Here is a 24,785-nt window from a genome sequence, read left to right as displayed (position 1 = left end):
GAAAGGATATTCATCCTATATACTAAAAACAAATGCATTTTCCTATTGTGAATTCTTATGTAGCTAAAATGGCACCATCCATACAGAAGAGACAACCATCAGCAGGCTTGGGAGAAGGTTTGCAGAAGTACAACAAAAATATTGAGGGGGGGCCTAAGGGGGGGAACTGAGAATATCTCAATGAGGACTGAGAATACTCAGTGAGTATGGAATGCTGACTGACCATTTGGGGAGGGAATGAAAAACCAAGAGGAGTGGAAGTGGAATGGAGTATCTTTAAAGAGGGCATGGATGACTGGCAGGAAGGAAACCTGAACAGGAATTGAGTCAAATGAAAAAGAAACCATGGGGTGGGGGATGGAATGGGTTGGCTGGAAATGGCCATTGAAGAGGAGCACAGGACTACAGCCACCCCAGAACTTGAAAAATGCCATTGATCAGCAGATAGGAGAGGCTAGCTGAGAGAAAAGGCAAACAGCATGAAGGAGCTAAGGAGGAGAGTGGGAGGTGAGCAGTTATATATCTCTGTGTCTCTTCCTCTGTTGTCCTTTGCTCTATTTCTTCCTTTCTTTTACCCCTTCTGACAGAAACAAGAAAAAGATGATGGAGAGAGACACATAGATATAAAAAGTATAGAGATAATTTTTCATTGTCTGGATAGATCACTTCCTGGTTCTGCCTTTCTTTTACCCCTTCTGACATAAACAAGAAAAGGATGATGGAGAGAGAGACACACACACTTCGATATAAAAAGTATAGATATAATGGTTTCATTGTCTGGATAGGTCACTTCCTGGTTCACATTGTTAAGCTGTTTTTAAATGTTCCCAGTGGTAGAAATGAGCGCTGCCCATAGAAATAATTGGAAATATCCAACATTTTAATGTAGCCAGGATTGGGCACTAGGGTTCTACCCATTCCAACCCCACCCCAAAGGTAGCAGGAAAGAGAATAATTCCTCCTCTTTCTAACTCAGTTCTTACTTAATAAGAGACATTAGGAAATACCCCTGGTATGCAAATTCCAAAGCAAATGTGTTCACTGGCCACATATTGTAAGTTGGAAGGGGCTGTGGCTGGGAGGCAATGGCTTATGAAAGCCCTGTACTGTAGTTTACACTGAGCACTGCAGATAAGGTTCTGAATGTTGCCCAAAGATATTCAACACCAATAGCAGGAAGGGATGAGTTAAATCTGAGAGTATAGTTTAACTCTGCAGTGTTAACCCTCCCTGGGCTGAGGGAGTACTATACAACAGTCTGCAGTGTGGTTCATGGTTATACCCCTATGAACGGCTGGAGTGCTGTGCTGAGAAAGAGTAGCTTACAGCAGCCCAGCAATGTAATCCAGTGTTAATAATGCAGGTCAAAGAAGGGCAAGGAATGAGGCTGGTTTGGATTCCCAGTCAAAAATCCTGCACACCTCTCAAGTTCAGTGAAGGTCACTCTATTTACATTGCCCCATCAGAATCTATCCCAAGACAATTCCAATGCTCAGTTGCACACAGAAGCCTAATTGTCCATCGGGTTGCATGCAGACTGGTTACACGTTTAAATGTCTGAGAACCACTACATCACTCTGGCTTTAAGCCACTACTCTTTTTAAAGGGAGCAGGGTGGGTGGGGGTGGCAGATCTACACCAAGCTAGATAAAACACTTTGAAAACGTTTTGAAAACTGTATAAGGAGTGTTTTATGGGCCCCAACCGTTGTCAAAACTATTATAAACTGTTTTAAAGCAGTAGTGTAGATCCTAGGTCTGGGTCACTTCTAACGTCATTGTCTTTGTTTCTTTCCCCCTGCACTTCAAAAAGGCTTAACTTCTGCCTCCTGGTATTGTTTACCTTTCTTTTCCGACTTTTCTGTAACCACCAGAGCTGTCTCCTCCTTAGTCCTGTTTTTTGATTTCATTAGTGCAACTTCCTCTCCTTTGGTTTCCTTAGGTTTCACTCTTTCAGGTGCCTTAGCTTCTGGTTTTCTTTCTTTTACATCCTTTTTAGCCTTTTCTTCAACTTTGATGCTCTTCTTGTCTGTAGGTTTTTGGGTATTTTTTTTAAAAAGAAAGTCCAAATAATGTTTTATATAATTTTATCTACAAACGTTTTTGTATTTTCCATTTATAACCTGCCACATGCTCTTAAAAAGGCCATCAAGGGCAGCCCACATAATTATAATCAACAGTCATCAGCAACAATAACACATTTATAATTAAAGATAATAAAACTGTCAAACAATAAAACCTTATAAGCTTTTTTTTTAAAAAAAAAATCCTTTGGCCTCTTTAAAGAAATTATCTGGCTCACTATTCAGTCACCTGCTGAAATAAAGGACTGAGCATTTCCATGTAAGCTAGAATTCTGCTTACTTTTTACCTGGAAGTAAATTCCCTTGAAATCAGTGAGATTTATTTCTGACTAGACATGCATAGGTTTGTTGTGTTAGAGTTTATTTTAAAAACACAATATAGGTCTTCTCAGAAACAATTCACTAAAAGAAAACCCCAATATACATACACAATACATTTACTTTCTCCATTGAATGTACAGAAACATATATCAATTCAAAAGTGAAATTACACATGTAAATGTTGAACTCTAGCCCTGACTTCCTCAGCTTCCTCAGATGTGCTAAAATAAATTCTTAATTGTTCTAAGACAACCCTAACCCCAAATTAACTATTGAACAATAACCACCCAAAATTCCCATGGAATTTAATTATTCACAACAAACACTTGAAAAATATTAATGAATAAGCAAAGGAAATACCTTTCGGAGCAACTTTTTCCCCAAGTTTTTCTTGCCGTTCAGGTTTCACCTTTTCAGTTACTGAAATTAAACAAAAATTACCCTTATTTTACTGAAGTTTATATAAATGCATAAATATTAATTAGCTTAGACAAAAGAATTGACATGGATTGAGTGTTCCATGTCTGTGGAATGTTAATACTGATTTCCCTTCTTTTGAAGAGCTTTATAGATCAATTAGTTCTATGTAAGACTTATTAAGGACTTCAACACTGCTTCAGCAAGTCTTTATACAGTATATAGAACTTACAGAATTGGCAATTTAATCACATGATAATTTCCTTTGAAAATGCAAAGGTGATGTCTTATGAGAGTATTTTTATTGTCTGGTTACTTAAGCTATATTTTACAGAAATTAGATTTGAATTACTTCTGCAATTTCAATAATACTCTTCCTACAACCAATACTAGATAGTAGGGCATATTTGTTGTTCTTATGGACTTTTGATTAGTTTAGGTTGTATTACATTCAACAACGAATCTTAGGTTCAGAATGCAATGAGAATTCATTCAATCAGTCCAAGTTTAATTGTACAGACACAGACCCTTCCATGATAAGTTCAGAATGGAGTGAGGTACACCGCTCAAAGAAGGAGCAGGACCTTAAACAACTTAATTTTGGCCATCAGTGGAAAGGCTTTAATACAGTCAATGGGCATTATCCAAATCAATATGACCGGTAATGCAAATCATGTTGAACTAGCATAAGGGACCTCTATTGTAATGCCAACAGTGTCCGCTGGCATGATGAAATTCCCCAGAAAATTGGTGCTGTGCTAGAGGAGATTTACGCTAGTGCATTGTAATTTAGATTAGCACCCATGTTGAATTGGAGACTACCCTATGTGGGGCTGCCCTTGAAGACAATTCAAAAACTGAAACTAGTACAAAATGCTCAGCTCCTGACTGAGATGTAAGCACATTCAAACAGTGCTGCAGCAATTGCACCAGCTGCCTGATAGCATCTGAGACCAATTCACAATGCTTGTGTTTACCTCTGAAGCATTCATGGTCTGGAGGAACATAATGTAGGGACTGTGAAGGACATGGGGCCTTGCTGGCTGTACTGGCTCTTTAATTGTATTATTCTTTGTTCTGTATCTGTTCTGGTATGTGTTATGTAGCTATGATGGCATGTGAAGTGGGAGTGTGGAGCTCTCGGCGCCAGACTCCAAGGTCAGATTGGACCTCTCACCTGCAGGTTATCTTCCTGGTCATTAGGATAATTGGATTCAGTTGTGAGAAAGAGGGTGAAGCCCTCCCTATGAGGGGAGGGTTGTTAGGAGCCAGGCAGAGCTGGGGTTGGTTCAGGGAGGTCATGGGGCCTTAAATTCCAAAAGGGGATAAAAAGGGTATCCTGTTTGGGATGATCATCTTCTGTTCTGGTTTGGTGGAAGAAAACCCAAGTCAGCATGGATTGGCTGCTTGGAGTAAGCTAGGGTCTTTTGTTTATTTTTTAAGTGTCTGGATTTCCTGAGACAAGGCTAGCTGCTTTTATGGCTGGGGGTGGGTTGTGTGTTTGAAGGTTTTAGAAGGAGCCCTGGCTCCTTGTACATTATCCCTTTGTCATCCTTCCTTTGATTCCCTTCCCTTCCTCTTCTTTTCCCCTCTCCCCTTTGCTGCTACCTTCGGCCAAAACCTTATGTGTTAGTTTTAGCTGAATGGTATTAAACTTGTTTTGGCCCTTAGCTGAGCATGTGTGTTTTTATTCTAGGAATCTCTGGCTCTTCCCAGTTGGGAAGAGGGCGAGGGGTGGCCGGGGAAGAAAAGATGTTTGGTCTGGGGGCCTACCTTGCAGGAAGGTTGGATTGACTCCAACCTTCGTCTACAGGGACCACCTCTCCTGATATCAATCCCTATGCCATCTAAAGTAACTTGATCAGGCTCTACTCTGCATACTTCTACTTTGTCAAGTTAGAACTTTAACTTCCAAGAGCAGTCTTTAATGCAATTGCCCTCAAGTGATGACCTGTTGAAGTTAGAAGTTATTCCTCCCTACCCAGCTCCTTTTTAGGTATGTTTATTATGTGCACCATGCTGAGTAGAGGGGAAATGTCGCATAAATCCCATAGAACACAACCATACCTACTATGAAATAACTCCCTATTAAATTCAATAGGACTTACTCCCATGCCTACTCAAAAATAACTCTCATTAAATCCAATAGGATTTACTACTGTGTAAGTATGTATAGGATTTTAGCCTTAAATTAAAAACAAATACATTAATAATTTTGGGACAGAGTTCATCCATTTGTAATAGGCATTTAACATTAAAAACCCCACCTTTATTATTATTAATAATAATAATAATAATAATAATAATAATTTATTTTTACCCGCATCTCCCTTTGGATCGAGGCGGAGAAAAACATTAGAAAAGGAATCAATACATCTTAAAAATTCTTGATTTTACATTGATCTGGATAGGCCTGCCGGAAAAGGCTAGTCTTCAAAGCTGCCTTAAAATCACACAGAGAGTTAATTTTACGAATCTCCTCTGGCAGGCCATTCCACAATCTGGGGGCGACAGAAGAAAAGGTCCTCTGGGAAACTGATGTCAGCCTAGTTTTAGCTGACTGAAGTAAGTTCTCCCCAGAGGACCTGAGTGTGCAGGGCAGACTGTATGGGAGAAGGCGATCCCGCAGGTAACCTGGACCCAAACCATGTAGGGCTTTAAAGGTAATGACCAACACTTTGTACTTTGCCTGGAAACTAATTGGCAGCTAGTGGAGTGATTTTAATGTTGGGGTAATATGCTCACCCCTAGATGTACTGGTGACCAACCGGGCTGCCATATTTTGAACTAGTTGAAGTTTCTGGACTAGGCACAAAGGTAGCCCTATGTAGAGCGCATTGCAGAAGTCAAGCCTTGAGGTTACCAGCGCGTGCACTACTGTCTTTAGGTCTTCTGACTCTAAGAAGGGGTGCAGCTGGGATATCAGCCGAAGCTGATAGTAGGCACTCCTGGCCGTCACATCTATCTGGGCTGTCATTTGGAGCGACGGATCCAGGAGCACCCCCAAACTGTGAACACAGTCTTTCAGGGGGAGTGTAGCCCCATCCAGAACTGGTTGACCTCCAAACCTAGATCAGAGCCCTTGACAGCAAGCACCTCTGTTTTGTCTGGATTCAGCTTCAGTTTGTTTTTCTTCATCCAGCCCATTACCGGCTCCAAGCATTCATTCAGAGGAGACACATTATCTTTAGCTGATTCTATTATTGAAGGCATAGAGAAATATATTTGGGTGTCATCAGCATACTGATAGCACCCCGCCCCATGCCTCCGGATGATCTCTCCCAGCGGTTTCACACCCATGAAGGCTGGGCTGAAGAAAATGAGACAGAACAGAACCTACAGATTTTCTCGCTACTTCCTCCCCAAAGTATATTTAAAAATAGAATGTCAATACAAAGAATAATGGCACTTCTCCTCCTCACAGCCCACTACCCTAGAACATGTGTGGTAATTTCAAGATATAAGCATCTTATCCAGCATCTTTTCTTGCCTTGTTGTAGAATAAAAGTGAAACTGTCAGTGAGAGAAACACACATAATTTGTCAGAATGAAAAAGTTGGTGCAGTAAATAAAGGAGGACAAAATGAATGTCTATTTTTAGATGGAATGAAAGTCACATACTTTGGTAAACAAGCTCAGAAATATCCTGATCTTCACAAAATAAAAAAACTGATACCCAGGTAAAGAATTTTGTTACAAATATACCTCTGGAACCAATTTTGGAGAAAAAAGGGAAAGAACCACCTCTTATACAATACCAACAGCCTTACTAGAAAACTCTGCAATGCTCTGTGCTCCCTAAGAACAGGCTCTCTATGAAGCAGTTACACAAATGTATTAGTGCTGAAGGAAAAACTGTTCGTAAACTACAGACAAATCTCATACATCCTATCTAAAAATGGGCACTAGCCCAGGAAAGCTTGTAGCACAATAAATTTGTTACGCTTTAAAGTGCCACAGACTATTTGATTATAATAGATAAATGTGAGTAATGAAAGGATAATGACTCTTCAGCAAAACATAACACAAATTAAACCAAATCTAGAGCATTAAATCTTGGTTAATCTATTTTGGGACTTCGAGCAGAAAATCTAAAATGGCATCCATCTCACACACTAGTTAACAGAAAGCGCAATCCACTGGGATAGCTGCCTGTGTGTATGAGAGCTGACCTACTACTTTCGTCGTTTGAATTTATTTATTTATTTATTTATTTGCATCTTGGGCTGCTCCTGTTCATTTCAATGGGGCTTGTGGGTGACAATTTCTCTGTGAATTCTGTTCCTGGAACCAATTTTGGAGCTCATTGGCTCCCATTTTGCTACCTTTAACAGCATCCAAAATCTACTACCTCAAGCGACAGTCATTTCTCTATGTACTATCATTGTGGGACCATCTCTGCATGGAATCCAACAGTTTACATTACCTTTGGGAGAAGGAGGCGCTTTCTTTTTTGGCTTTTCTTGCTTTGCAGGTTTCTCCTTGGGAGGCACTAAAAAAGGAATAGAAATGGATACAGTAGTTAGACAAAAACAGGGGAAGCGAATAGCAAAAGGAAAAGCAAGGGAAGATTGTTTATTGAGCACCAATGGGAGGTCATGGGAAATATGAGCCTGAGAGTCATAGCTAATGTGGTTGTGTGGTATAGTGGTTAGAGCAGCCTCCCCAATTTGGTGCCATCCAGATACATTGGACTGGAACTCCCATCATCTTCTGGTTAGCAAGGTAAGACGCAGGCTGAAATCTCTGGAGCCATGAAACTTTGTTGTGAGGATAAAGGTAGAGAAACTTTGTACGCTGCCTTGAATTCCTTGGAGGAAAGATGGGATATAAGTGTAAGATTTTTATATGACACATTCAAGTAGTATGATTATTTCACATTTAGAGATCATCTATGACCACTCATAAGTATACTTATTTTATACACTTCCTTCAACAGCAAATGATCCTTGTATGTTTTAACCTGTGGTTTCTTTGGTTTTTTTCCCTTCAGGTATGAATTTTTGACATGCTGGAGTATGTAAGATGCTTCCTCTCCACAGCTGAACTGGAATATATATGAAAATTGTTGCTAGTCCACAATCACCCAGTGGACCTGTTCAGACAAGATTCTAAGCCATCATTAGGTCACTAACCCTTTTGCAGCAAATGGTTATAGGCATTGGCTGCCTATACGTTTACGAGCCCAATTCAAGGTGCTGGTTTTAACCTATAAAGCCCTTCATGGCTTGGGACAGCAATACCTGATGGAATGCCTCTCCCGACATGAACGTACCCGTACACTGCGCTCAACATCTAAGGTCCTCCTCCGAGTGCCTACGCTGAGGGAAGCTCAGAGGATGGCAACAAGGGAGAGGGGCTTCTCGGTGGTGCCCCCCCCCGACTGTGGAATGATCTTTCTGATGAGGCTCGCCTGGCACGAACATTGTTATCTTTTCGGTGCCAGGTCAAGACTTTTCTCTTCTCCCAGGCATTTTAACAGCATTTAATAACGTTAAGTTTGTTTTTAATGGACCCCAGAATTGTTGTTTTAAAATGGATACTGTTGTTTTTATACTGTTTTTATGTTTCTGATGGTTTTTTAAATCTTGTATACTTTTTAATGTTTACTATTTTTAACTGTTGTAAACTGCCCAGAGAGTTTTGGCTGTGGGGCAGTACATAAATGTAATAAATAAATAAATAAATAAATAAATAAATAAATGGTTATTGAGTGTGCTTAAAACATGGTTATGTAGTTACCATGGTTAGGAATAGTTTGCATGACATACTAAGTTATGGTTCACATGACTTGCTACGCTATAATGTGTAGCTCGAAATGCTTTACTAACATGGCTTAGCATGTCATCTGAACAGGGCCAATATCTCTGTGCAGACGGTATACACTCAATGCACAAAGATCTATGAGGTAACTGGGAGTGTGTGGATGCTTGGCATGTACCCTGTGGATGTGTGCACAAATCTCATCCCTGCTTTAGCTCTACACACTGTGTGAGCAAATGCCTGCATAGGCCTATGAAAGATGCTATGTCCAGAAACCTCTATGCATCTGCAATAGCCACCAATTTCAACAACCAGGACTGGCACCTGCAGCTCAAAGCTCCCTTTCCATCCTTCACCTGTCAAGGAGAGAGCCACTCCGACTCCCTCATTCTCACAACAGTGCCTCCCTTTCTTTTGTCAGAAGAAAAATCCACAGTGCCTGCTGATTTCCTTTCTTGTTCTCTCGGCTGTTGCTTATAGTTGATGGGGGGTGGGTGGGGAAAGACCTGGGAAAGCAGCCACACCAGAAAGAACATGGAAGGAAAACAAGACATTTCCTCATTCCTTCTGGCAAGAAAAACAACCCACACATCCAGGAGAGTGTCTTCTATCAGATGGCATTGAGTTCTGTCCAACCCAAAGCCTTCTGTGTCTACACGGCACTCTAAAATTGGTGCACTCACACTGACAATAGAAAAATAAGAAGAAAGGAATGAGGAACTGGTGCCATGCACCCCACAATAAGATTTGGGCCATCCCAAATCATGCATCCACATGTCCATCTACAAGATGCAGTTGAGTCCTGTCCAGCCAAAGCTTTCTCAAATTTGTGCAACCATGTCTATTGTAGCCAAAATACCTAGAAAAGAACAAGAAACTTGAATGGTGGAATCTGTAATATGTTTTAGGCCACCTCAACTCATACACCCACACATCTTCTTTCAGGTGGGCTGGACATGACTCAATAGTCCTGGACAATCAGCCTGATGTTTCATTAGTGGGAGCTATTGTCACTATTATCCTTCTGACTGAACATCTCTCTCCAGCCTCTGGAATGCAGCATCCATCAGGCTGAAGGTGACACCTTCTCCAGCTAGGGGGAAAGGACAGAAACAATTTGAAGTGACTTATCATTGGAATGTAAAAAGAAACAGAGACACAAAGGGCTTTGAGTTGGCTAAAGATCCTTGGAGCGAAGTGGCTTTCAGGAGACAATACGCAAAATCAGTGGCTCTGCTGTTTGTTTACAGGACTAAAATTTCCTTCAGTATGTGTTGCTCCTATATTTGTGAATGCGTATTGCAAAGGAGGCCATATGATTTCAGTGATTTTTTTCATCCAAGGGAACTAATTCTGGTAGTGTGCTATCTCTAGAACTTCTCACTGCTTGGAAGTTTGATCCCCTTTCTCCAAAATCTGTAACTGCCTTCTGGGACTAAAGAGTTTATATTTGGATGGGAAGGGATTCTGATTGTCTTTGAAAGCACAAACCTCTTTGAAGCAAAGAATAATTTTGGCTGTCCTTTTTAAGGAAAGCAAAATATTTGTTAAGATAGCAAAATGAATGTTGTTCAGGAATATACACATAGAGGTTCATCAGATGAGCATTTTATCGCATACTCAATACTACCCATTATGGATATGTGTGTGTGTGTGTGTCCTTTAGATGACAACATCCACTTCCCGCACACCTCCCGCTCCTCCTGCTCATTTTTCCATAGTAAAATAGACCCCTTTTAATCCGTCTTTCTGTTTTAATGATAAAAACAGCCTCTGAATGGGCCACGTGGTCTTTGTTTACTTCCTCTTTCCCCTCTGAAAAGTATGAAGAAGTGGGAGAAGTGACGGTAAGGAAACGTGATTTCCCCCGTGTGATGATGCTCATAGTTTTAGTTTTGTCAGTCTTATGTTCTAAACATAAGTATATTTACTTAGAAATAAAGTGCAACTTTATTTCAATAAAGTTTTCCAAGTCCATTTGCAACTATAGTATTTTATGTATATTACTGTTTGTTTGGGGTTTTTTTTTTACTCTATTTCTAGTTGATTGTAAACTGCCCTGATAATTGCATATTGTGGAGTGGTAGAAAAAACTGATTGATTGACATATAAAATACAACCTTATTCTGAAATGAATATTTTTTTCTTCTGACATTAACTGTAAATAGTTCTAACTTCAGTGTGAAGTTAGAAGACAACCAGGATGATCAGGGGTCTGGAAACAAAGCCCTATAAAGAGAGACTGAAACAACTGGGCATGTTTAGCCTGGAGAAGAGAAGATGGAGGGGAGACATGATAGCACTCTTCCAATACTTGAAAGCTTGTCACACAGAGGAGAGCCAGGATCTTTTCTTGATCATCCCAGAGTGCAGGACACGGAGTAATGGGCTCAAGATACAGGAAGTCAGATTCTGGCTAGACATCAGGAAAAACTTCCTGACTGTTAAAGCAGTACGACAATGGAATCAGTTACCTAGGGAGGTTGTGGGCTCTCCCACACTAGAGGCATTCAAGAGGCAGCTGGACAACCATCTGTCAGGGATGTTTTAGGGTGGATTCCTGGCCTTTTAGGCCCCTTCCAACTCTACTCTTCTATGATTTTATGAAATGCTATTAGACCAAGACGAAAGCAGATCCTTTTCTTATACCTCAGATGTATGATTTAGAAACAAGTTCTTCCATGGACTGACTTCTAAGAATGTGGACAAATGTCGAATATTAGCATCACTAGGAGCTATAGCCACACTTCCAAATGCCCACTGCAAGCTAGATATGAATTATACATGCAAACAGGTGCTGCACACCTGATTCTACACTCATAGACCTTTAAAAAATAGCCAAAAAGGTTGACAGTGTGGATTCAATCTGACTTGCTTCCCCTTTTCTGCCAACTAGTTATGTGGTAGAATTTCAACATTAAAAGCTACTGGTGCTTAGTCACACCTTCGTGTATTCAAAACAATCAGATATCAAATAGGATTCTTTACATTTTTGAGATCAACACAACAATTATGGATGTTAACATATCCATAACACACACACACAGGATAATGACAGTTGTCAATCCTTTTAAAGCCTGGTTTTATCAGCTGAAGTTATTTCAGAAAACAGCAGCTTCGTCAATTGATAGTTCTGTTTCCTGCAGGGTATGAACCTTAACCCAACTGGCCACTGTGCAAATACTAAAATGTGATTATGCCACAAGGAAACTTTAAATTCAATACACTAAAATGAAAAATGACCGTAAGTGCTCCTGCAAATACCATATGTCCACTTGCCTTAAGCAAGTCATTTTCTTTGCAGGCAAGTACAATATAATTAGTTTTTTATTATCATCCATCAACCTTGGAAGTAGTGCACAAGTGGATTTTGTGCCTGGGAGAGCAACGTAATTTTCATGGCAATTTCATGGAATAATCATAATGGCTGAAATCCAATTGTGCCTCTCTGCTGAGGAACATCTGTCAACCAAGTGTTGCCCCTCTTCCCTGCAGCCCCCTGAACTCCGGGATTTTGGGGTCCATTGGGGGCTCCAGGGAAGAACAGGGGATGGGGAAAATCCACATGGACAACTTCAGATGTAGCCCCTATGGATTGAGTTTTAATCGATCCTGGATTTGTCTTATGGTTTGGCTGATTGATAAAAATTGTTTTTAGATATATGTTTCTGTGTGCACTGTTTTTTTCGTTTTTTTTTCTATGTTTTAAAATTTTGCATATTGTATTTTTAATGTTTTTAATCTTTGTAAACCACCCAGAGAGCTACGGCAATGGGGTGGTATGGAAATGGATATTATTATTATTGTTATTATTATTATTATTTCTGTTGAACCTGTTCCATAACACTGGCTAAGCCCCTAACAGTTATTTATTTATTATTTGCTTTTCTGATTTCTACCCCCATTGAATCAAAATCTGTCAATAAGTGACTGAATATTTTAAAGTCACTCTGCCAGAGTCTTAAGCAAATAAAATTCTCTTTCCATGAGTCTTTGTAAGAATCATTGGAAGAGCATCTCTGTTATTTCTATTTTCCAAATAAAGCTCCAAAGCTGAGGAATCAATTCAGCTCACATTCTGCCACATTTTCCATCCATTCCGATAGAAGGGCTCATGCAGGGAACATTCTTGGTGCCTTTGGTCAATAAGACCGTAATCTTGCTCTACACAAATGAAATGTTTGACTTTCCTGAATGGATGTGGTGTGTGCACATGCCCTAAAAAATTATTGACAGCATGCTTACACTTTGAAAACCTATGATTTGTTAATCAAGTCCCTAAAGAATAAAGTAGTTAACATTTAGCATAACACTATCTACAAACAATTCAGCAATCACTAAATTAATTAGTCTTTTTCTATCTGCTGCCTCTGCTGCAACCATGCTGGCTCATTATCTTATTTAATTAAAACCAATGTTCCATTTTTTTCACCTCACTGCCCTTCCCCAAATTTCAAAAGCTTGAAACTAATCAGATGCATTTTTAGGCTTTGCACACATGTATTTTTAAAAATGAAAATAATGGAGCTCAGCCTTTTCTTCTGTCCAGCAATTGCTCCCTATGCAAAGCAGCATTGTGGACTGATCCCTAGACAGAACAGTGAAGTCCCCCGGGGGGGGGGGGCAGGGGAGGGTTTCCATCCTGTCATGAAGAACAGTCATCCATAGAAGTGAAGGCCTGAAGAAGATGCTCCAGTGTGTCCCCAGCCCCTGTTCAGTAGCCTTGCAGTGCTCTTAGGGACTTGCAAGGTACAGGGAGGTCCTCAAGAAGAGAGAAAGGAAAGAGGCCACCTCTTATTTCTAGCCCACCCTTCTGAAACTTCCTACTGCCGTGCTACATAGTGTTAAATTGGTCAGGTTCAGGGCTGGACATTTCATTGACATACATGGGGAGAGAAGATGTGACAGGTGGGAAGTAGAAAAGGCGTCATTTCCTCTTTCATCCCTTATGAAAATGCTCCAGGAGAGCTGAGATGTTTGTTTGTTTTTAACTCTCACTCTATTAGAGACTTGATTAGATCAATTCCTTCTCCCACTGCTTCCATTTTCCTTTCTCCACCTCCAAGGGACACATTTTTCCTCACCTGGCTTCACTGCCTTCTACATCCACTAGTCTTTCATCTTCCAAACCTATTCAAATGCCTTCATCCTCATTACATTTCCAGCTCACTATCTCCCAATTTAATATATTTCCCCAAACCCCACCACTTCCAGAACCCCTCACCATTCAAAAACTTCCTCAAGAGCCATGGCTTTCTCCCCTACCTTAGATCACTCAGACTGGCTTAGTCCAACTTCATGGTGGACTATGGTGATTGCTATGGCTCAAAGCAGCATACATGGTGCCCCCTCACATCCTCACAATAACACTGTGAGGTAGGGTAGAATAAGAAAGAGTGACTGGCCCAAGATCACCCAGCTTCATGGCTGAGTGAGGATATGAACCTGATTCTTCAGTCCTAGTCTGAAACTCTAACTATGACCTCATACTGGGTCTGCTTTAGGTTTGCCATGGAATTGACAAACCATGACTTGTTATTGGCTGGCAAATGAGAATGAGTAACCATGATTTGAAGAGGGTTTGCAAATGGTTATTTGTATTCATAACTAGTTCAGCATTAGGACTAAATTGGTAAATTTATAATTATAGCTATTATTTTGTCCGCAGAGGCTATTGCACCATAGAAACTAGAGTGAACTTTGAAGGATGATAAACAAAAGCAGACAAGAAGTTCTAAACTATAGTTTGTCTATTGTGTTTGGTTGCTCAGATTATGGTTTGGTTACTAATTGCAGTTAGTGCAAACCATGGTCTAATATGATTCTGAACTAAGCCATAGTGTCACACAAGTGTATTTATCTTCTCATGGGAAAATGTGAAAGCCTTGTCCAACATTTAAAGCTCCATCCAACGAGCATTTTATTGCACACTTGTTACTGGGCACTCACAGAGTTTTCTCAGGACTCTCACATGACATTGTCTGCCTCCCATGCACCTTCCGCCCCCTCTGGCCTTCTTTTCACCACAACCCCCCCCCCCCCCCGGTTAAGTCCGATATATTTTTAAACTCGGAATTGCTGCTTTCTCCTGCTGTGTGCAGGAGAAGCAGCGCCATTAGAACAGTGGACTCAATGGGCCTTGTGCTCGTTGTGTACTTCCTCTTTTGAAAGAGGAAGTAACTTGAGGGAAGAAAACATGGGTGGAGAAGCAAGGTAGGAAGCGTGTTAACCCTTGGTGTGATGGAGCTTTTAGTTTCTGAGTAATGGGCCTGTTTCCGTAATTCCAAAAAGACTAGTTCCTCATTGTCTGGTGGTTATAACTAATTTTCTGGCTGCTGGGAAACTAGGAGTAACAGGCAAAGTTAAGTAGTATACTTATATTCTCAACAAAAATTAGTAGTGGGACAAATCTTTTCTTTGTATCCCCGGTGGTTACTACACAAGTCAGGGCTTTGCATTGCTCTTTGCAGAATTCATGAAAAACAATTACCTGTGGCTTTTTCTTTCTTTTCTGTTTTTTCCATTTGTTCTGTTTTGGTTTTCTTTTCGGGCTTTTCTCTCTTTTCAGGTTTTTCATGTCGTTCAGGCTTTTCTTTATGTACCACTACAAAAGAATAGTCATATTTAGGTCTAAAATTGAATATGGCAGCTTGGCACAATGGTATCAAAACCCAGTGAAACTTTCAGACTAGCTGTGGACACAGCCCTCCCTTTCTCAGGCACTACTGCAACACCTCTTCTTTTTATTTTAATAAGCTTGTGCAGGATCCCCATGCAAACTGATTGAAATTAAGATGCTGTGAAGCAGCAGTGCCTGGTGGGATTTGTTCATCTCCCATCTTTATTTTGTTGGCCTGCTGTTCTTTTTTTAAAAAAAGAAAAGCTAATTACCTTTGTTTGCCATTTTGCATAAACTGTTTTGACAATACATTGGCTTGAGGCAACCATTTTACTGACAGAAATAGCTACTGACAGGCAGTTTTACTTTTTTATATATAAAATATATCCAGCAGATGTGAGTGTTATAGTTCCAGTAGAAACTGGCTGAGGGCCAAAACCAACTTAACACTATTGTCTTGACCAGCCTTCCCCAACCTATTTTTCTCTCAATGGGTTGGACTACACATCCCAGCATCCCCAGCCAGCCATCACAGTCCAACACACCTAGAAAGTGCCAGGTGGGGAAGGCTGGCATTGATGAAAATCATCACCCAGAAACTGATATTTAGCACAGGAGGAAAGCTCCCTTTGAAATCAATGTAATTTACCCTCCCAAGATTAATAGCAGCTTGGGTGCAGGCTGTTCTCATCAGGCCCCTGGTGTGGAAGAAGAGTTAAGGCCCCTTTCCCCTGCCTCATGGATCCCGATCATGCTGCCTAACCTGGCAGCTATTCTCTTAAAAGTAAACAAAACAAAAAACAGGACATATTAAATGCATCCATGCACGTTTGATTTAGCCCTGAGTCTCTAGTATAACAAGTGTCGCACTTCTACTTCACTCTGCGATGCAGTAAGAATATCAACCATTGTTATTATTAGGTCAGCCCTGAAAATAGTTACCATGTCCTACATCATGGTCAACTTCTTTAAAAACATCATCATCAGCAACAGGCATTTACTTAAGTTCCAGCCCTGTTGACTGCAAGTAAGAATCTTGTCCAAGCTTTATAAACTGGAAATGAATTGGATCCTTTTCCATTTCAGGTTATCTATGCAAGAGAACTAAAGCACTTGTTGGCTAGTAGCTTTTGTGGATTGCAATGGGACTACACTGACATCAGTGGGCTTTAAGTAGCCTTGCTTTGAGCAGGACTGAATTCAATGACTGCAAGTGATGAAGCTTTAGCTTAACATCTGCATTTTGTTTCTTTATATAACCCACCACTTGCAGCTTTTTGTTTTAGCATCTTGTCTTAAAACAAGACCTTTATTTTGCCTGCTTGCTGGAGGCTCAAAAGAGAAGGCAAATGCCTTTTCATTTGAAGCAAGTGCAATGGAATAAAAAGATGGCATAATGGCCAACATATTCTCCAATGACTTAAATCAATGTCAGTCGGGTCTTGGTTCAGGAAAGCAGTTTAAAATGTCAATAACTGTTTCCATTAATGAATTATCCTGTGCACTGCAGCATGATGGTGGCGGCAAAAAATAGCATGCCATTTTCGACGGATCCCATTTTCAGTGGGTGGGTTTGTTGGAGTCAAGGTCTTTATGGTAGTAGGATGTTTATACAAAACTGCTTTGTCCAGCTATGCCAAACCAAGGGAGACTGTTCTCCTATCAAAGCAAAAGCAAGAGATGGGAATCAGTCTCTGCCCCTGTTTAACAGGATGTGGATTGTGCAGAACATGCAGGAATGTGAACTCTGCTTCTAACCAACCAAGTGACTTATGTTTATGGGGGCAACTAATTACTCTCTGAAACTATGCCAGTAATTGTTTTCATACCCTCTCATCAAGTTCTTCAATTGATGAGTAATTAAAGCAGGATATTGTTTCCTCTCTGCTGATTCAAACTTTATGAAAGTACACAGTATTGTGACTTTTCAATTATGCCCCTGGCAAAATGCAGGGCCGGCTCAAGGTATTTTGCTTCTGGGAGCAAAGGAAAAGATGGTGCTCCCTCCTACTCTGTGTACAAAGTTATAGAGAATGGCAGCTGGATCTTACTTCAGCCCTGCAATGGGATGGCATCCTCTACCACAACTGAGGAAGCAGGCTTGGTTGGGGCATGCAGGGCACTTCTGCCCTCTTAGCAAATTGCTACAGCTCCTTTCCTCACAGGATCTGCCACCTGAAGCAGCTGTTTCAGTCTGCCTAATGGAAGGGCCGGTCCTGGCAAAATGAACTAGGCTCTCCGATACCCCAGCTTGAAAAACTAAAATGCTTTCAAAGTTGTATTGGAGTTTGGGCAATAACAACCTTTGTTTTTAGTGGTATTGTCCATTAGGGGAAAGTCTTCAACAATTGGAAACAGCCGGTAAGATGTGCTGACTCATAATGCCCTCCCAATATGTGATGCTGTTGACCCTTGCCTTTTGGGGGCAGGGCATCTTTTGTGGCCCTGTTTGTAGGTTGTGATGTTTAGGAGGCAATTTTGATGATTTGGCAGATTGGGCACAAAGAAGACACAAAGTATGGAGTGAACATACCTCAGGTAGCAGCAACCACAGTGTGGGCTATTGATTGCTGCTATATATATTTTTAACCCAGAAACCTCCAGACTAAGAACAAGAAATATTCTCTCAGTCATTTGGCTTCACGACAGCGCAATGTGTCTGAAGCTACACTGGAATGAGGACAAGTTATCCTGTCCTCACTCTGAAGTGCTGTGGGTAAAATAAGCAGGGCCTCCTGGCTTTCAGGAGTGCAATCCTCATGACTGCCAGGACCACAAAACAGGAAGCAATGAATGCGGTAAGCTGGGGTGAAGATGGGTGAAACCTGCCCCCACCAGAGACTTTACTTTTGAGACAAAAATGGACTCATGAGGGGCAAACTCTGGTATAAATGCTATTAATTATAGCAGCTCAGTTTGGACCCTTAGTGGGCCCACAGTATTCCCTGTGGGCCAACAGCAAGTCACCATGTTGAGACACTGATTGTATTAACCCACACCTCCATATGAGACCTACACACATCAACACTGATCTGTCATTGTGGCAGTGCTTTTTCACAAGCCTGATGAGCACCTCTGATTGAGGGTCTACTATCCCACTATAACAACTTGTTTGTTTTGATCCTATCAAATGGACAAGTTTAGTACATCTCTATTTAAAGTAGTGCTGTGCTGAATCCTGCCCCTTTATTTTTTGGATTCCCCCCCCCCCTTCTCGCAAAAGAGGCATTGGTTTTTCTGCCTCATTTGCAAAGAGAAGGAGAATTTTTGAAGAATTTTCACCTGGGGAGAGTTTCCACATACCTTTTCAAGAAAGGATCTACTACTGCTTTAAAACAGTTCATAACAGTAGTGACAACTTTTGGGGCCCAGGACACACTCCTTATACAGTTTTCAAACCATTTTCAAAGTGCCATATCCCGCATGGTGTAGTTCTGGCCTAAGTACCAGAAGTGGCTGGAAGGGAAAAAAAACTTGAAAAACACGCTAAGCACGAGACTCTTCTCCAGCCTGGCAGCACTACATGAACTCCCAGGAGACCATGCGATTTCACCCTCTCCAAGAACTCCTGGATTGCAGTAACTTCTTTGCAAAAAGTTCCTTTGCAGAGAACAAATGAGATTCTGGAGCTTTAGAAAAATGCTTATCTTGCTTGCTCTGTGTTGTTGCAAGGAAGAACAGCATTTAACTAAAGCTCTAAAAGCTCTGATTATTCTGCTTTGCAAAGAAGCTTCTGCAGCCCCAACACCTTTCCTGAATGTTGAAGAAGGTGAGGACATGTGGTCTCCTTGGAGTTCAGAAAGAGCTGCTGTGCTGGAAAACAGTCCTGGGATCCTGCAAGTACAGGGGGTATTTTTAAAAATATAAATAAAAAGAAAGAAGACCCTTCAGCCACTGCCTACACTTAAAAAGGTAAACTGAATTCCTCTCCTCTTCCCCAAAGAGAAAGTTATTCAAACTTATCTCCCAGCATTTTTCACCAGAGTTTTCATTTCCTGCCCCGCTGACCCCCACAAAATGCCAAAAATGGAAGAATCTACATTTTTGGCACAGCACTAATTTAAAGCAGTATTGTACAGAAACAGCATTTTCCTAGCCTTCAAGCAGCCTATTTTGTCACTGTGAAAACGTAATTCCTCCCCCCACCTTTCCCACTAGGGGTCCCATTGTGATGGTTCTGCTGTATGGAATGTGGTTGCCTATAGCCCCCTTCATGTATGTGTGAAGAGGACTCCATTAGTAAAAGGGAAAACAAGACTGCTGTCCTCCCTGCTGGTGTCATATGCTTCTCTATCAATGTACATCTGAAGAAGTTTTACGCATACATACTTCCATGTGATTTGGAAAAGTGTGCAGTCAGGGTACCAGACTGCATGGAAGCCTGCATGTGTAGGCTTCTCCTTAGGCATCTATGTTCTATGAGTCATGGCAGGGGCAGGGGGCAATTGCATTACCTCCGCATTCTCCCTTGTCATTTGTATTTATAATACAAATATAATACAAATTGTCTTCTCAGTTAGCTGATAAAACTATATATTTTGGTGCAAAGAGAAAGGACTGTCCTGTATAAGATAGGTTGGCTGGCACCCTACCTGTGCTTAAATTCTTCAGTGGTGATGTAAATAAATAGACTCTGTTGAAAGGTGAGCCACTGGCCTTATCTAGACTGGGCTTTATCCCAGGGCAATCCCCGGGATCGTCCCTGTGCATCCACATGACACACTGGGGATACTAGGATCACGGAGGGATGATCCCTCCCTTGCCCCGGGATCTCGCCCTCCACTTTAGGCCCAGTTTTTCCACAGGCTCAGGCTCAGCCTGAGACCACAGAACATGTGGCCAGGTGTTGCGGTTTGACCTGGCTCCTCACAGTTCCTTGTGAGGAGCCGGGACCGACGCACAAGGTGCAGAGCTCCTCAGGAGCACTGCGCCCATCGGGGGGGGGGAGTGGGGAGAGAGCAGGGAAAATAATGTTGCTGTTTTTAAAAAAGGACTTACTTTTGCGCACAAGCGCTCGTGCGCTGCTGTCTCTTAAAAAAAATGGCGAGCATGACACCTCTCCCTCTGAGGTTGTCACGCGCTGCATGTGAACAGAGGGGGAGATCTCGCAATGAAAATATCACGGGATCTTCACCCCTCTGTCCCGCTAGACCGCTAGGTCTAGCTGAGGCCACAGAGGCACCTGTTTACCAAGTCTATGTTGTCCAATTATGACTTACCTTTAGGGAGGTCCTTTTTAACAGCTTTTTCTAGTTTCTCTGGTTTTTCAGGTTTTTTAGCTTTCTCTGGTTTTTCAGGTTTCATTGGCTTTTCAGGTTTTGCTAGCTTTTCAGGTTTCACTGGCTTTTCGGGTTTCGCTGGCTTTTCGGGTTTCGCTGGCTTTTCAGGTTTCTCTTTGTGAATTACTAAAAATAGCAACAGTAATATATTCATATATTCTCAGAAACACATATATTTTGATTTTACTCTTTTAATACTAAACTTGACGACATGCAAAAAATCAGCCCTATGGTGAATAGTTCATTGAGAAGAGTAAATTATTCATGCTTTACTCAGGTTACCAAAAGGGGTTCACAGGTTAATTAGGATTTGAGCCAAAGTCTTCACAATCCAAGTCCAACATTTTAATCACTACATCGGAGGTACAGAACCTCTTTCAGCCTGAGGGCTGAATTCTACTTCAGAGAAGGTGTCGAGGGCCACATTCCAGTGGTGGGCGGAGCCAAAGGCAAAAGGGGTGGGGCTGAAATACTAAAATATCCAGCATACCTTAGCTTAAACCTCTTACTGCCAGTAAGTAAGGCTGCTTCTACACCGGCCATTTTTCCTGGGTGCTCCCTGTGCGTCCAAATGATGTACTGGGACTCCTGGGGACAGGGGGGATGGGCATGGGTTTTCCCAGGGATAAAGAAACCCTGGGAAAACCCAATTCTTCCAGCAGCCCCGGGACAATCCCGAATACCACAGGTGGTGTGGGTACCCATCCCAGCTTCTTCCCTCCTCCCCACGAGTAGCGAGGGTCAGCAGAGGGAAGGAGTTGGGCAGGGCAGTCCAGAGACATCAGGGGTTGGGTGTAAAGCAAGGTTGTGCCTTTTTTAAAAAACAAACCAACCACGTACGTTTCACTGGAGCGCAAGTGCACTCCAAGTTTTTTTAAATGGCGACCACAAAGGGTGTGACATCCCTCTTCACTTCCGTGATATCGTGCGGCCCTCTAGACGCAGGGCAACAATCTTAGAAGCCGGAAATCCCGGGATCATCTCCCCTGTGTCCCTCTGCACCCTTAGATGTAGAAAGGCCCTGGGCCTTAGGAGGAGTACTTCAACTTTTTAGAATGGGGAGAAACTTGCACAAAACCCAGGAAGCCACCAAATGATGAATGATTGGGGGGAAAGTGGGTGGGCCGAGGAGGAGGGGGTGGCCATCTGAGGAAGACCGGAGGGCCAGATGGGGGCTCCAGGAGGGTCAGGTTTGGTGTCCAGGCCTGAGGTTCTGCATGCCTGCAGTACATCACTAAAACATCAAGTTTTAGATAAGTGATTAAAGGGTTCAAATATCATGATTTTTCTTTTGTAATACACATACATTAATCACACAGAAGTAGGGCCAAATATCCACAAATTCAGTGGTGTGCCTGTGCATACCCAGTTGCACATGCATAAGTGCTCCACACAATCAACGATCCTTAATGACACAGGACTCCTGTAGAACATGCATGTATAGGTGCTTCTTTTCATGCATCCTACTCTGGAGGGTGCATGGTGTGACCATCCTGTCTCCCCTCCAAGTGATTATTCTAGATGCCATTATTTATTCTACAAACCTAACCTATTTTACATTGTCTAATTTTTCATGTTAAGTAAGCCAGTTTCATAACCCAATGTGGAAAACTGCACCCTGCCCTTTAACAGTGCAACTTTCTATTCTTAACAAAAACACATCGTCTGCCAAGTGAGTCTTTTTTATTTTTGGAAGTTAGTTCAGCAGCAAGAAGATGAATTAGCAATGGTGTGTTCCTTTAGTAAGCATGTATCTTCAGGAAGCTCTGCATTTTTTAAGCACTGCTCGCTCATGGCCTGATTTCTGCAGACATACAGAATTAACACCCACAGACAGCTGCTACCTCACACCGCCGCAACCCATGTTCTGATATTAAAGGCTCTTTAGGTCTTCAGAAACTACTTGGAAAAATGCTCACCTCACCAGAGACTATGGAAAAAACAAGGCTTGCAGACCACCACAGAAAAGCAAGCTCTTTTTCTATTCTTTCCTCAAGATTTAGCAATATTCCTTATTACGAGAGAGGATGATTTCATTCTGTGCAGCAAATAAATGTAAAGAAATGGTGCTGTATTCCCTGCCTCTTTAACTGAGTTTTCTAACTTGTGTGTTTATTTGTTTCGCTTTATGCCCTTGCCAGAAAAGCCAAGTGCAATCCTCAGACAGTTTTACGTCTTATGTGTACAGTTTGACCAAGACCCCTCTGTTTTACAGCCCCATTTGCAGGCAATGAAAGGAGGGACATTTTGGCTATCATTCTGGGCTGGGGATGAAGTTTGAAGTAGGAGTGTAAAAGTCATCAGAGCTCCTCCTGTATCCTCACTGCCACTGCTTCAAATATTTAACCCCCCATTATGCCTGAGATGATGCTATGTCCAGGGTGGGGAAGCCAGTACGTTTTGTACCACGAGCCTCAAAATATGCCCCCCTTGTGCCCCAAAAGCAATAAAAATAAAAATAAATGAATAAAAAAAATGGCAGGAAGCAGGTTTGTATCCTTGGCCTTAGCTAGACCTACCTGTCATTGCGCTACGGAGGGATGAAGATCTCGCAATGTTTTTATTGCGAGATCCCCCCTGTGTTTACACGCTGCATGCAACGACCTCAGAGGGAGAGGCGTCGGGCCCACCATTTTGTTTTTGTTTTTTTAAAGGGGAAGATGCACACGAGTGCTCGTGCACAAAAGATAAAGGTTTTTGTTTTATTACGGTTTTAATTTTTGTGAACCACTCAGAGAGCTTCGGCTATTGGGCGGTATAAAAATGTAATAAATAAATAAATAAATAAATATTTTTTTAAAAAAAACTTGTTTTCCCCGCTCACCCAATCCCACTCCCCACCCCCCGATGGGCGCAGTGCTCCTGAGGAGCTCTGCACATGGTGCACGGATCCCGGCTCCTCGCAAGTAACCGTGACGCCCAGCCACACATTCCGTGGTCTTGGGCTCAGAAAAAACAGGCTCAAAGGGTAGGGCGAGATTCTGGGGCAAGGGAGGGATCATCCCTCCCTGAACCTTGGATTCCCTGTACGTCATGTGAACGCACAGGGACGATCCCAGGGAACACCCTGGGATTTTGCCCTGTCTAGCTATTGCCCTTGTTTTGCTGCAACCCTCCTCAAAAGCAGATTAAACTTTTGGGATTGTAAAAGTTTAACCCAATGCTAATATCTTTCTGAGTTAGGATTCATCCAATTTGGATAGGGCATTTCATATGGATCCAGAAATGGAGAGAAGGGGGGAGTTTCAAAGTGATTTGCACTATTTCTGGCAGAGGGGGATTACAAAGACCTACCCACAAGGAATTGTTTGCATATGAATTGTTTGCCCATATTAAACTACTTCCCTTTTCTTGTTCCCTTTCCTTTACAAATAAAAAAGCTTTAAAAAGCCGGCGAGTGTCAGAACTCACCCCCTGCTGCCAAAACACTTTAATCGCCCCACTGCTGACAGTCAATTAAATGCCGTCTCACTTTACCTTCTCCAAATTGGGTGGTAAATTTCCGGGGGGGAGGGGGGAGAAACGTGGATCCAGCCCTACATCCTGCATGATTCTGACCAAATGGTCTCAGTCCATGAAAGAGTCCGCTACGATGGATTTGTTAGGCTTCAGATGCCATGTGAGTATTTGGTGTGATCTGATGTTGACGGTTGCTATCATTTTCGTTATCATTTAGTCTGTTTTTTAGAGGAAGCTGCCAAAGCAGCCTGTAAAAGTTAAAACCCTATAAAAATGCAGTAAACTTTAATAGAATAATTTAATTTAAAATAACAAGAACAACATATTCAAGGACATATTCCAAGCAAACTCACGACACACTTAAACTCTATTTAAACCTCGACATATTTCCATGGCCTGTGAATGTTCATTGTCACCTAGGAAGAGATATCAAAATGTTTAATCATCCCTAGAATTTGAAGTCTCCTCTTTTGGCAACACCTGCATTCACAGATAAGCATAGCGCCTTAAGCCACCATGCTTTCCATGTCCTTATGAGGAAGCCCTGGTCACTGCCTTCCTACCATCTGAGATTAGCATACAGTATTCTGCTGCTTCTAGGATGTCAAGACTCAAAGGGCCGGGCTGGCAAACTAATTAGCACATTCCTTCACCCGATCTTCAGCGGTAGGAAAAGATATTTGTTCATCACGTCAATACACTCTAAATTTATCCACATTCCTCTCTCTTTAGCCAGCTGATTTATTGCACCAAAGAGACCTCTGTGCTGCATATTCTTACCCCTCGGATATATAAACATAAACACCTTTAACGGTGAACTCCTGTTATTGTAAAGTATATGTTT

General features: G+C 41.8%; 1 protein-coding gene across 1 annotated transcript in view; it reads right to left on the bottom strand.

Moving 5' to 3' along the window:
- Positions 1 to 24,785, bottom strand: part of TRDN (triadin) — a 239,051-nt gene that overhangs the window by 144,476 nt on the left and 69,790 nt on the right. The window contains exons 8-12 of the mRNA XM_063125451.1: positions 20,423 to 20,608; positions 15,075 to 15,188; positions 7,248 to 7,313; positions 2,765 to 2,824; positions 1,843 to 2,028 (exon numbers count right to left, since the gene is read on the bottom strand). Coding sequence (XP_062981521.1) covers positions 1,843 to 2,028; positions 2,765 to 2,824; positions 7,248 to 7,313; positions 15,075 to 15,188; positions 20,423 to 20,608 — 612 coding nt within the window. The remainder of the gene's footprint in view (positions 1 to 1,842; positions 2,029 to 2,764; positions 2,825 to 7,247; positions 7,314 to 15,074; positions 15,189 to 20,422; positions 20,609 to 24,785) is intronic.

The sequence above is a fragment of the Elgaria multicarinata genome, chromosome 4 (assembly GCF_023053635.1).
Source record: "Elgaria multicarinata webbii isolate HBS135686 ecotype San Diego chromosome 4, rElgMul1.1.pri, whole genome shotgun sequence".
NCBI lineage: Eukaryota > Metazoa > Chordata > Lepidosauria > Squamata > Anguidae > Elgaria > Elgaria multicarinata.
The sequence above is the reverse complement of the archived record's forward strand: the minus strand, read 5'-3'. Positions and strand labels throughout refer to the sequence as shown.